This window comes from Atractosteus spatula, chromosome 11 (genome assembly GCF_055471065.1).
Source record: "Atractosteus spatula isolate fAtrSpa1 chromosome 11, fAtrSpa1.hap1, whole genome shotgun sequence".
NCBI lineage: Eukaryota > Metazoa > Chordata > Actinopteri > Semionotiformes > Lepisosteidae > Atractosteus > Atractosteus spatula.
This window is the reverse complement of record NC_142716.1, coordinates 43,840,647-43,853,031: the sequence shown is the minus strand read 5'-3', so window position 1 is coordinate 43,853,031 and position 12,385 is coordinate 43,840,647. Positions and strand designations below refer to the sequence as shown.

Genomic DNA, 12,385 nt, shown 5'->3' with positions numbered 1-12,385 from the left:
GGCACAAACAATGCATTATTCATGTCGTTTGAAAAACCAATCCAAAGCCCTTTTTTATTCAGACAAATATTTTCTTGTGGCAAAATCAGAGCAAATTATCCAAAAATTAATACATTCCACTACACTGCAGTAATAACAACCCTTTCCACACAGGCATTAAATCTTAATCATCTTACAGTATGTAGTCAATAAAACTAAACATCAGTGAATACCAAGATTAATTTGCTGTATGTTGTTAACTCAGTAGTCAGCAGATGCAGAATTCACATCTTATAATTTTTTTGCACTGCGCCACAATAATGAATAGAGAAATAAATTCCATTGCCATAACAATAAATAATCACACAACAATAACGCTGTAACCAGAGCTGAATTAAAGCTGAAAACAAGAATGTCAAACATACACATACAGTACGTATTTTATACATAAATTATTTTAGCCGAAGCCTGTTTTCTGTTGCATTGAGAAGGGTAGGTAACTAGCCAGCCTTAGTGTGAAAGACAAAACTTGACAGAAATAAAGACTGTTTTTTTTTTTTGACAGAGAATGTCCTTCTCCAAATGGGTGATTATGATACCATAGGTAGCCAGTATGGTAAAATGTTCTGTGCAGTGACCAATTGTAGACCCAAACAGGGAACAAATTTTAAGATGACTGTTCCATTCATCCATTTTCTCTTTGCTTCATCCAATTTAAGGTCATGGGGCAGCTGGTGCCTATCACTGCAAGCAAAGGGCGAAAGGCACGATATACTGTACCTTGAATGGGATACCAGTCCCTTGGAGGGCAAGCCGACAGGTGCCACTCTTTATCCAAAAGGAAAAGGATGCCAGCGTGTAGTGGTGCTTAGAGATCTGTACGTTCTAGAGTCCTGATTGGAGGTCTGTGGGCTTGGATCCCAGGTGGTTCCAACATTCTGGAACAAAGCACCTTGGCGTAATCTGCTTCAGAAAGCACACTTGCATCAGTGAGTTCCATATAGGAAATAGAAAACTGTAACTCTGGATAAAATCCTACCATTAAGTATACACTTTAAATGCATGTTGATTCTATTTTCCTGAATCAGTTCTAGCACATCATATCCAAGCTATACATATACATAACCACCCACTCCTGAATCGCTGATCTTTGCTACTGCTTTAATTATGGTTTTGCTCTGTTTGAGTCTCTTGTACTGTAAGTTAGATGTGGCATCTACAGTATTTAAAAAAATTTGACATCACGGTAAAACAACATTGATTCTTAAACTTCTGGGTTTGGTAACAGACAGGCAGAGAGGTGAATTAGAAACCTCACAGTCAATGAATGGACACATGAACCAGATTCTTGTGCCCTGCCAGTCTTAAAAAATAATAACAGATACACAATGCAAACAGACAGTTTCAATCGCTATGGGTGTTCTTCCTCATGCTTGTACAGAATCATGCACCCCTTAATCTGTCTGTGCTTCATATTTTAAGTCCTGGCACTTGTCTACTTTTGTGTCTTCTTACTTGTACAGTATGTCTTCCATACCGCTGTGTCTGTTTTATAATTTGTTATGAACAGAACTGAACACGATGCACAAGACCAAGGCTACTCAGCCTGCAGTGTCTACACTACTAACTCCATACCAGAATCTTGCAACAACAGGATCCTTAATTACCCTGTAAACAATATAGCAATTAAAGGGCTCGTCACATCTAAATTCTGCAGTGGAGTAGACTGGGGGCTGCAAGTTGAGTAGCTCTGCTTTAGACAGTTTTTGCATGGCCTCTCTGCAGTCAGAAACATTTTCTGTGATTTATCACAGAACAACAACAAGCCAGAGTCTTGTTAAAGCATGATACAAAACATCGGTGTAGAGGTGGTAAAAACAGTATAAGACTGTGGTGTGGAGCTGCTTAGGAATTTATCAGTGCCTTCGGTGTGTCATCTTCTCACTAGCAAGTAAAAAAAACCCACTATGATCTTTTTCTGTCTGCAGATAAGTGAAGATATTGTGAATGGAGAGATACAGATGGCAATAAAACCTCTAGCACACACCCTTCAGCAGATCAAGGCTGAGTAAAAGCTGAACCCTCTGAATGTATAGCATGTCTGAAGTACTGAGAGCTCTCCCTCTCCTTTTTGTGTGCACAGGTGCCAGTCAGATCCATAAGACAGCTGTCAGAGGATGAAGAACATCTGAAGGAGCTACAGTATATATTTAGATGTGCAGTATGGAAACAATTCCAGAAATGCATGCAATTACATTCAATAAGAAGAGACACTTCTTCATCAGTTCATTTTAATCCAGTATGAACTGAGTCATCAGTTAACACAAGAGGCAGCTCTGTGAGTCAGTGCAAACTTATCAGGAGAGAAATGTTCAGCTTGAGCACTACGATCTTTATCAAAGTGTTACTGAGAATGAGTAATGAACTATTTCCGTCAGCCACCAAGATGTCCGGTGCTAGTTTGTACCTTTTGAAGGAAATTACTCCTGTTAGAGATTTTTCCATTAAATAACCCACGAAACTGGATCACTTCGTTTTATGAAGAATAAATACAATTGATTGTTCTGCTTACTTGCAGTGCTTCTCCGCAACATTTAGGAAGCTGTTTGAAGCATGCATAGGAATGTGGAGGAATGTTTAAATTCCTTGTTCATGCCATTTATGAGACAGACCTTCAGGTCCAACCCTGGTCCCTTCTGGTGAATTCCTGAGACAGCACAGGTTGCTCGCTGAGTAACTAGGGAGTTGACATTGGAAAGACTACTATGGCTGGAATGTCTCACTTTAAGCTTTAAGACTCTTCTCAGCTGTCAGGAAACTTGACCTTTGGGTCTCTGATGCTTTCCCTTCTCAGGGAGAGAATTAAACAAGGAAAAAAAATCCCCAAATCCCTCACACCTGCTGCCTTTCTCCACCTGTAGCTGTGAGAGACAGACATTACTGCCATTTTTGTGTAAAGAGCACTCCTCAGCTGAAAGGGAGAAACACAGACTGCATCAGTAAATTATTGAAACTAAAACCAATGAGTTAGCAATAGAATCTTTAAGCATCATACGTAGTGAATTCAATGTCCCCTTTTTGTAGTGATCGTGCTACTTAATCGTTAATTTAATCAGACATGTTGAGAACAAGTTCTCATTTGCCAAGATTACCATTTATACTGGATACATTTTACTGCATTGCATTTACTGTAGTGCATTTTGCTGTAGAAGTCTGAGTGAACCATCTGCATCCAAGAAGAGCGGACTGAAATCCAATAGATTCCATAGATGAATACATCTATATGTAGGCAATACGAGCTTTTTTATAATTGTGCCTTTCGAAATAAAGCTGAAACTAAAATACGAATCAGAATAGTGAACAGCGTATCAGTGCAGAATCTGAATTCCAGAACTGCATTGCCTTTTGGCCCTAAATCAAACGCATTGTTCTTTTCTCTCTCTGATCATGTTTGGGGAGTGTTACCGAGTCAAACGTGTTGAGCAAGAATATGTAGCTCCTCTAATTGTTACACTTAGGTTTGTACACCACATTTATTACTTTAAAATCTTGGTAAAGACGGTCTACAAGGATTTTTATGTGCCTAGAAAAAATCCTACGATGTGACCTTTCCTTTTATCTTTTTTTTGTGATCTTTAAAGATCTCGGGCATGATGCAATGAGGAGCTGGTTTTACGATCCGCTCCTGTAACTGTGCATTCTGGGTCGGCTTTGCTGTGATTGGCCGGTCATCCTCGAAACTTACCACTCATTGGTCCCCGGGCCTGTCACTCAAACCTGATTTCCCGTAACACGTGGGACTCACATTTAGGAAGCCACGTTGACAAGGTAAATATGTCTTGTTTTATCAGAAGAAAGTAGATTGAAGGTTGTGAAATTGCTGCCTGTAGGATTTAAGCACTGCTCAGGTAAGCGGTTAAACGAGGGCTGTCTAAAACGTATTCAACCGGCACCAGTTTTCTCCCGGAAATATTTTCAGAATGTGAATCTGTACAACAGCAAAGGGCATTATGGCATTTATACACTGGAGATTATAGTACACTGTGTCATTTATGCAGAAGTGTCTCTTTTTAAAACACTACTCCGGTATGAAGCCTGCCGACGTAAATATTAATAACGGGGCTGCATCATCTAAAATTGTGTGCTCTTTCTGGGAAAAAAAAGCATTGTGCCTACAATATGTACAGATCTCGTACTGTAAGAAAAAGAATCGTTTGTACGGATTCGTGTGTTGCATGATGGAGAGATTCCGCGCTTTGCATGTCGAATACGAGAACGTGATTCGTATTGCTACCGCTGTTTTGCAGGGGTTCGCTGAAATGAGTGTGGGGTTCATTGGAGCGGGCCAGCTGGCCCACGCGCTGGTCAAGGGGTTCACAGCAGCAGGTGAGGCGAGGACCGCTTCCGGAGATGTCCTGTGGGAGTGCTGTTCCGCAGACGGCGCGTTGATTCATTAATAGTGCCTTAAACTGATAAATGCATCGCCCTACGGGAAAAGCACCACAGTAGTGGAGACTCGGTCATTGTTTTTAATTTACAATATTAATAAAACGACTTTACGGTGTTATTCTCTCCACCCACCCACAACTTTTCCAACCGCTTTATCTGATAACAGAGTCGGGTGGGAGCCAGAGCCTATCCCAGCAAGCAATGGGCAAGCAAAGGCAGGATACACCCTGGATGGGATGCCAGTCCATCGCAGGGCAGACACACACACACACAGACACAGACATGCACACACTCTCACACCAGGGCCAGTTTCTCCCAGAAGCTGATTAACCTACCAGCATGTCTTTGGACCGTGGGAGGAAACCAGAGAACCTGGAAGAAGCTCATGCAGACATAGAGAGAACCATACAAGCACCCCAGGGTCCCTGTGCTAACCACTGCCGTACATTGTTATTAATAAGAATAATTTGACCAACATTTTTAAGACAGAACAATTTACAGAGATGCCTATTGCCTGTTTCCGGACATTGACTATTATTGATCGGTGTTTCAAGAGCTGGCTTTGCTGGGACAGCCTGGGCAAAGTCCCTTGCTCAGTGGTACAGCAGAGCCATCCAGTGATCTGATCAAGAGTCCAGAGCCCTGACCGTTACCCCACATTTCACCCGCCATAATATGCAGGGCACCTGTTGTCGATTCTGTACTATTTGTTACATCTAATACATTTTACAAACCCCTGCAGAGTTAATGTGTGGGGCCTCTTCTGAAAATGAAAATATGCAAATGTACAATATGTACTAAGCATTTTAATAAGGTACTTTAAAAAGGCACCTTTATTATATCTGTGTTCCTTTTATGTAATAATGACTCTTGTCTTGTAGAGCATATTGTGTTGTAAACGGCTTTAAATTTGTTCTATGGAGTGTCCCTGGAGTCAAATGCTTTTTGGTCTTGCTTCTGTGCCTCGAATCTTTCCCAGGTGTCATTGCCACTCACAAGATCACCGCCAGCTCTCCGGACACAGATCTACCGACAGTGTCCGGACTGAGGGTAAGGGCCAGGAAGGATTGGCCAAAAACGTAGGTGCTGTTGTGTAAAAGAGCAGTAAGCAGAGATGTTAACTGCAGGGGGGGAGCTGCCAGTGGGAGCTGCCAGTTTTAGCACAGGGTGGTTGTTGGGAAGTTTGTGATGGCATCACTCAGAAAAAAAACAACAACCCGAATATCTTGTTTTGAAAACAAACATAGACACCTTCCACCCCCCGTACAAAAAAGTTTTTCAATATAAAATGAGAATAGTAGGAAAGCATGTCAACTTAAACTTTCTGGAATACTGTATTAATGGCACAGAAAGTTGTTAATTGGATAGTGTATAAAAATGCACGTGTAATACATAGTTTTTCAGACGCTGAGACTTTCATAATGTTGATTGATTTTTTTTTAAATGAATTGTGAGTGGTTGCAGACATAATGGATTTAATCCTCCCTGACAGCAGTTTTTTTTCTTTTCTTAAGAAACTGGGGGTAAATTTCACAACCAGCAACAAGGAGACTGTGAACAACAGCGACGTCCTGTTCCTAGCTGTGAAACCCCACATCATCCCCTTCGTCCTGGATGAGATCGGACCGGACATACAGCAGAGACACCTGATAGTGTCCTGTGCAGCAGGTGTCACCATCAGCTCGATCGAGAAGGTGAGTGTGGGGCCTGCCTCTCAGATTTACACATGTTCATTTTCTGTCATTGAAGCCGCACTGTATATCGACGGGGATGGTGGGATTTGAATGTGAAAATTAAAGGCTGAAGTCTGTCTTTGCAGGAGGTTTTATTGTAATGTTTTGTGTCTTAACGGAGCAGCTCAGAGACGCAAAGTCTTTAGTTTCTTCCGTGACATAACTCTGTGAATGTTTACTCTGAACACTTAGCTTGTCAAATTTAGTTTCAAGATGATTTGATTTAAGGATTAGAGAATATGGCTTAGCTATATTGGACTGGTTCTAGAAAATGTGTCCAGAAATGAAATTAACCTTGTTTTTCGTGGAAGGTTCATTAACAAGGTAAGCTGTGAGTGCTGATTTTAAAGAGGTATGCGTAGGCTGCAAAGGAACAAGTAGAAGTTTATTCCATGCTGAAAAGAGAAGAAACACAACATTTTGGCTGTGGAGCTTGTGTTTCTTTTCCTCTGTTTTCAGCATGGAATAAACCTTAATCCTCCCTGACAGCATCTTATTTTCTTTTGTTAAGCAAGTGGGGGTGAATCTCAGGTGTCCCATCCAGGGTGTATCCTCCCCCGCACCTGTTGCTTGCCAGGCTCCCCTGTACCCCTGAACTGGACGAAGGAGTTAGAAGCCGGGTGGATTAAGCGGGTGTCTAAATTCCCTCGGCCCTCGTCAGACAGGCTCCGGCCCTCCCTGTAACCGACGCCGCGTTTCTCTGCTCCTCACAGAAGCTGCTGCAGCACCGCCAGGAGCCGCGGGTGATGCGCATCATGACCAACACCCCCGTGGTGGTGCGAGAGGGGGCCACGGTGTACGCGACCGGCACCCACGCCGAGGTGGAGGACGGGCGGCTCCTGGAGCAGCTGATGGCCAGCGTGGGCTTCTGCACTGAGGTGGAGGAGGATCTGATCGACGCCGTGACGGGACTCAGTGGGAGCGGCCCAGCCTATGTGAGGGAGCCCGTCTCGCCTGGCCCGGGGAGGGCGGGTCTCGAGATCTAGGCCCGTTTTCCTCGATCGTTTTTGGGCGGTGGCCCCCCCATCCCTGTCCTGGTGACCACCACGCCTGTTGGTGTTTTATTCCAGTTGAGCCCTCAGCTTCACAGTCAGACCCTTTACGGAGCTCAGAATAATCATATTAATGTAAACTCTTTGCTCTAAATCATGCCGGAGCTTTAACCACCTGAAGAAAGATATAACTATATATAAAGTATATATAACTTCTTGCATCAATTAAGGCTTCGATGCTTTAATGAAGGTGGGCTGGAATGAAAACCAGCAGGTCACTGGGACCAGGACTGGGGCCCACTGGGGTGTTGACTGTGGACAGACGCATCGTACTCTTGGAAGTCTGTTAGCTTGCTCCTTCTCCAGCAGACTTCCACAGTTATTTACATTTACTTCAGCTGTTAAAGGCCGACTCCTTTTCTGGTACTTGGCTTTGTTGGGGATTCATTTTTAAGCTTTACTACGTTTATTCACATAAGCAGCTGAGTTGCAAAGAGGCGGCACGCTGACTCCTCCTCTGACAAATGTTCGATTCGCGAATTTTCACATCTACCCATTTGAAACATGTATAACCTTTATTCTGCATGTTTAGTGATTTTTTTTCCTTCAAAAATGCACGCCAGTCCACATCCTTGTACTGTTTATTTACTTCAGCTCACTAGACTGTACTATACATCCTCCATCGGTCGTAGAACATCAGCCATCTGATGTGAGGTCTGCTTCTGAGTATTGTTTCTTAATGCTGTATGTTTGTTTGTTTTAATTAGCACTCATTAGTGTAATAGATATTTTACACTCCTTATGTGTAAGCCTTTTTTTCCTATTTTTAAAGCAATTTTGATGTCATGTGTCTCTAATTATTGCCCCCAATCAGTGGTAAATTCATTTTTAACAAACATTTGCTTCATGAGTGACATTTAAAGAATGTTTCCCTTTTGAAAAATGTGGAGTCGGTGTACTGTAAGCAGAACAACATGTGTGGTTTCCTTTAGTTGTGGGGAAACAGGGATTACAAATAAGACCGCATGATAAGCTTTACTGTATGTGAAATGAAGCTTTCTCTCGGTGACTGTTTTCCCTGTGTGTTTCTCCATCCGGTTTTCATGTTCTGTTCATTGTTTTGATGGCCTGTCCTTTTTTCTTTCCAGGCATTCACAGCTCTCGATGCCCTGGCAGACGGTGGGGTGAAAATGGGGCTCCCCAGACGACTGGCAGTCCGACTTGGGGCTCAGGCCCTACTGGTTAGTGATATGGGCACCAAAAAAAGCACATTTAAACAACAGCTTTGATCTGCCATGAAGCAGAAGTTTTATCATTTATTTTTATTAGTTAGAGAATGTTTGCTTAAGGATGTATTCCACCCCTAATTAACAAGATAATAAAGGTTTAAAGACCATGAACAACACCTGAAGTTGTGCTTACAACTGAATTTTTTTAACTTACTTTTCCACACATTCTCTCGGGACGTTAGCATCTAAACTGTTATATTTACAGAAAACAGTAAATTCCAGATAACTACAGGTCTTAACCATTTTAATTTATTTGAGTTTTTAAACATCATTTCAGAATCCCTACTTTCATAAGAAAGTAAAAAAGGTTAGAAATGTAAGGAGCTGTTAAGTCCTTCCAGCTCAATTGGTTACTAGTAGCTAATTGGTCAGGTGATCTCACCCAGTCCTTTCTTGGCTGTTGACTTCACCAGTACAGCTAAGTAACTTACTCCAAACTCCCACCACCCTTACTGTAACAAAAGTGTCTCTTGTTCTTGTTTTCGAATTCCATGTAATCTTTTCACTTCAAGTTTAAACTAATTTCCACAGGCTTTCAATTATGGTTCCCTCTGTCAATGCCTCTTAGAGTTTGTTGTACTCGAAGAAAACCTTACCCTAGGATAAAAAAATAGGATACAAAGCGAGTAAAATGTAAAGGACTGCACCAGAAAATGTAGTTTAATCTTCCAAAAAGGCCTTTGTAAATAATTGTGACTATATAAGAAAGATAGGACAAAGATATGTTTTGGGGTCAGATTAGTTTAACATGGCATTGAGCTATGGACAGCAGTGCAGCACCAGGGGCATTGTAAAGTGTCGGTTGTATCCCTGGGCATCTCCTTTTCCAGATTAAACTGTTTTACCCTGGAGTGTGTTGGAGGGAGAGAGATGGACAACATGGAGGATGGCATGTTAGTTTGAGGCACAACATTCATTGTGTTTTAGGGGTTTGGCCTGTTCAGCCCTTCCAGCACAGAGAAAGTTGCAAGGAAATTAATCTCCACAGGTCCATAAGTCCACAGGAAAACCCACTGGGAAGAAATATTCATGCAACAGAGAGATTCTGAACTATGTATTTGCACAACATCGTTAAGAAATAATTTAACTTTTTCCATCATATTCGGTTCCTGGTTCCGATTCTTGGCTGGATGAAGCTTCTGAATCTCCCATTAACCTAAGTAAAATAACCTCTGCTGTTATTTACATGGCTCTGTTTTTCAGTTATTACTTAAAATCTCGCTCTTGGGCACTTGGGTAAAATTTTGCAGTGTCTCCCTGTAACTTCTGCCCTCTGTGTCCTCATTCCACTCACTGTCTTTCCTGTGTGCTGCTCTTAGGGAGCTGCTAAGATGCTGCTGGATTCGGAGCAGCACCCCGGCCAGCTGAAAGATAATGTGTGCTCACCCGGCGGCGCCACCATCCACGCCCTGCACTTTCTAGAGAGTGGCGGATTCCGCAGCCTGCTCATCAATGCAGTAGAGGCGTCTTGCATCAGGACCAGGTACAGCACTTGTTGCCTAGGTAACCGAGGGATGCTTTTTTTTTGTGTATAACCACTTGCTGATGACGGAAGAAGCAGCTCGCAGCTCATCTCCTCAACAATTTGATGTAAGCGCCATTAACGGACCAAAAATCTTTTCTCCTCTTTTATTTTTTTAAATTCAATATTATTTTTATATTGACAGATGGAAAGCTTTTCTTCAGGACCTTAATGTGAACCTTTATGCTGAAAATAATTATTATTTTAGTTAAAATTTAAAGTAGCAGTTTTCAGCAACCGGATTCTTATTTCTATCACCCTAATTGGGCTTCCATGAGTGAGGCTTAACAAATATACACAAGAAAAAAAATCTTCCCATGCTTCGGGTTTGTTATGCTGTAATTCTACCAGCAGATGGCATGAATAGATGATATTTTAAAGGCGAATGGGTTCCATCTCAATTGTTGAGGGTATTCGTCTTTTAACTTTAAATGTGTTGATAAAACAGCAGCTTGTTATGTCCTTGTGAGCCCGTAGATATTTCACTACAGTTCATTCTGCTCGATGTGGAAGAGACGTTTGCGTCATACGAGTACAGAACCCTTGTCATTACCCTGACGTTGCCTGAATGCTGGAGCAGCTTTGACCCATGTCTCTGTGCTTGACCCATGGGGCCCTTTAGGGAGCTGCAGACCCTGGCTGACCAGGAGCAGATCTCCCCAGCCGCCATCAAGAAGACCACGCTGGACAAGGTCCGCCAGCAGTCGCCCCAGATGGGAGCCAAGGCCGGGCTCAACCTCTTCAATAACAAGCACCCAGGCACCAAGAAGCACTGAGCGGACAGCCTGCGGGCCGCGGGTGCCGGGGAGAACGTCAGGTGGCGACTTCGCCTGCCATTACCTTGGCAACAGAAGTGCTTGTCAAAGCCAGCGGTCCTTTCTTCACACGAGAGCCTCTTGCAGAGGTAGTGAGGACACTGAAGTCAGAACATAAACTGGGGGAGGTGCAACAACAGCCAGATCCCTCTTTTAGATGAGGCTAAATTTTGCAGCTAGCAATTGTAGCACGTGTTGTTTCGGGATGAAAAGTTTTCTGCATTAGACATCTTGTTTTAGTTTTTTTTCCATTTTTTTATTTACTGTTTTTTTTCCGAGGGGGGGGGGGGGGCACACATTATCCTGTCAGAAACGTTTCCTGTTTTCATTGTGCCCTGAAAGTACCAAACTCTTTTGGTATGAATACTCTTGGTCAACAGAAATCATGAAGTGTACTGTGATGAAAACCATCATGTCCTTAGCGAGTTATGCCGCCTGTGGAAGGGCCATAGTGTGGATCAGTCTTTGTTACATCCGGTTTTATGATTTTTATTAGATATTTGATCTAGGGATGTAAAATAAGGACTTTGGGGTACTACATTCTCTTTTTAAAGAAGTCCCACTTTTGTACTTCCACAGGAAGTGAAATTTGTTCAAAGCCACAGCATGTCATGCAGTGTACCATGGAATAAATTTGGCACTACAGCCTTTGTTTTACACATCATCAAAAAGGCTGTCAATTTGCAATGATCCACCATGCATCACATGTGTTGCAAGCAAGTTTCGAAATCCTGCGTTAGACATTGAGAGCACCAGTCTGCAGAGATGAATTGGGGTTAAAAAGTGAAAAGCAAAAATCTGGTGATTGCAAGACTGTATCCAGAAAGATAATTAGTGCGAACTTCACACAGGCATGTCCTCTTGACAACATGCTTTACTGCTTCAATTTAATGCATATTTTTTGTAGTTTTATATTTTTTTATATATACACAGGAAAAAAAACAAGCCTTGATTTTGAAAAATAAAGCACACTAAATCTCAGTCATCTCTGCATTGTTACCGTTTACACTGCTTCTTGCTTTGCAGTTTATATCCAAAGAGAAATGAAATGGGTACAAGAAACAGCATTAAAGAACCAGTAGTATGTCGGTCATGAAATTTAAGTTTTGTCAACATAAAGCTTGCTGCACTTAAAAGTGCTAAGTGGAAAGTGTTAATAATCATTTCATTTTATGTTACAGAATGTGTAGTAGAATATTTTTTGTTACAAGTAAAACTATGTATTATGTATACAAAGGGATCTCAAATTTGGCCAATTCTGAAGTGTCTCACTGACATGTTTTATTTGGCAGATTAAAGAGATTTTAAAAACTGAACAGTTTTATATGAGCAATTCTTTTTAAATGACAATCAAGGCTTCTTTTTTTTTTACTCTCTCTGGACAGGAGTAAGTACTTCCAATTAACATTTAAAACCAACATCTCAGTTCCCACTTATTGAATAAGCAAATTCTACATTTAAACAGAACCCTTCTACACGTCGAAAGTGCTCTTGTGATCTTCAAGGTATTATTTGTAAGGAGATGTTCCGCATAAACCTTACTGAATGTCTGCACATCACTGCCACCTGTGCATTCAAAAATAATTGGCATTCGTTGAATTGAATG

General features: G+C 41.8%; 1 protein-coding gene across 2 annotated transcripts; it reads left to right on the top strand.

The window, feature by feature from the left end:
• The first annotated feature begins 3,754 nt into the window (after positions 1–3,754).
• On the top strand, positions 3,755–12,095 carry pycr1b (pyrroline-5-carboxylate reductase 1b). 2 transcript variants are annotated; one of them, XM_088927440.1, is made up of 8 exons: positions 3,755–3,807; positions 4,287–4,365; positions 5,408–5,478; positions 5,943–6,122; positions 6,875–7,096; positions 8,302–8,394; positions 9,762–9,925; positions 10,587–12,095. In XM_088927440.1, exons 2-8 carry the CDS (start codon positions 4,299–4,301, stop codon positions 10,738–10,740), a joined length of 951 nt encoding a protein of 316 aa, XP_088783566.1. In that variant the 5' UTR covers positions 3,755–3,807; positions 4,287–4,298; the 3' UTR covers positions 10,741–12,095. The 2 variants fall into 2 exon arrangements, with proteins under 2 accessions (XP_088783566.1, XP_088783567.1); XM_088927441.1 differs by having other exon boundaries at positions 3,785–3,887.
• Positions 12,096–12,385: the final 290 nt, after the last annotated feature.

Bases quoted from the DNA above. Each gene is read 5' to 3' on its own strand.
- pycr1b (XM_088927440.1), top strand. From the start codon at position 4,299: ATGAGTGTGGGGTTCATTGGAGCGGGCCAGCTGGCCCACGCGCTGGTC. The intron at 5,479-5,942 runs GTAAGGGCCAGG...TCTTTTCTTAAG, and splicing joins CGACAGTGTCCGGACTGAGG to AAACTGGGGGTAAATTTCAC. The intron at 6,123-6,874 runs GTGAGTGTGGGG...TGCTCCTCACAG, and splicing joins CCATCAGCTCGATCGAGAAG to AAGCTGCTGCAGCACCGCCA.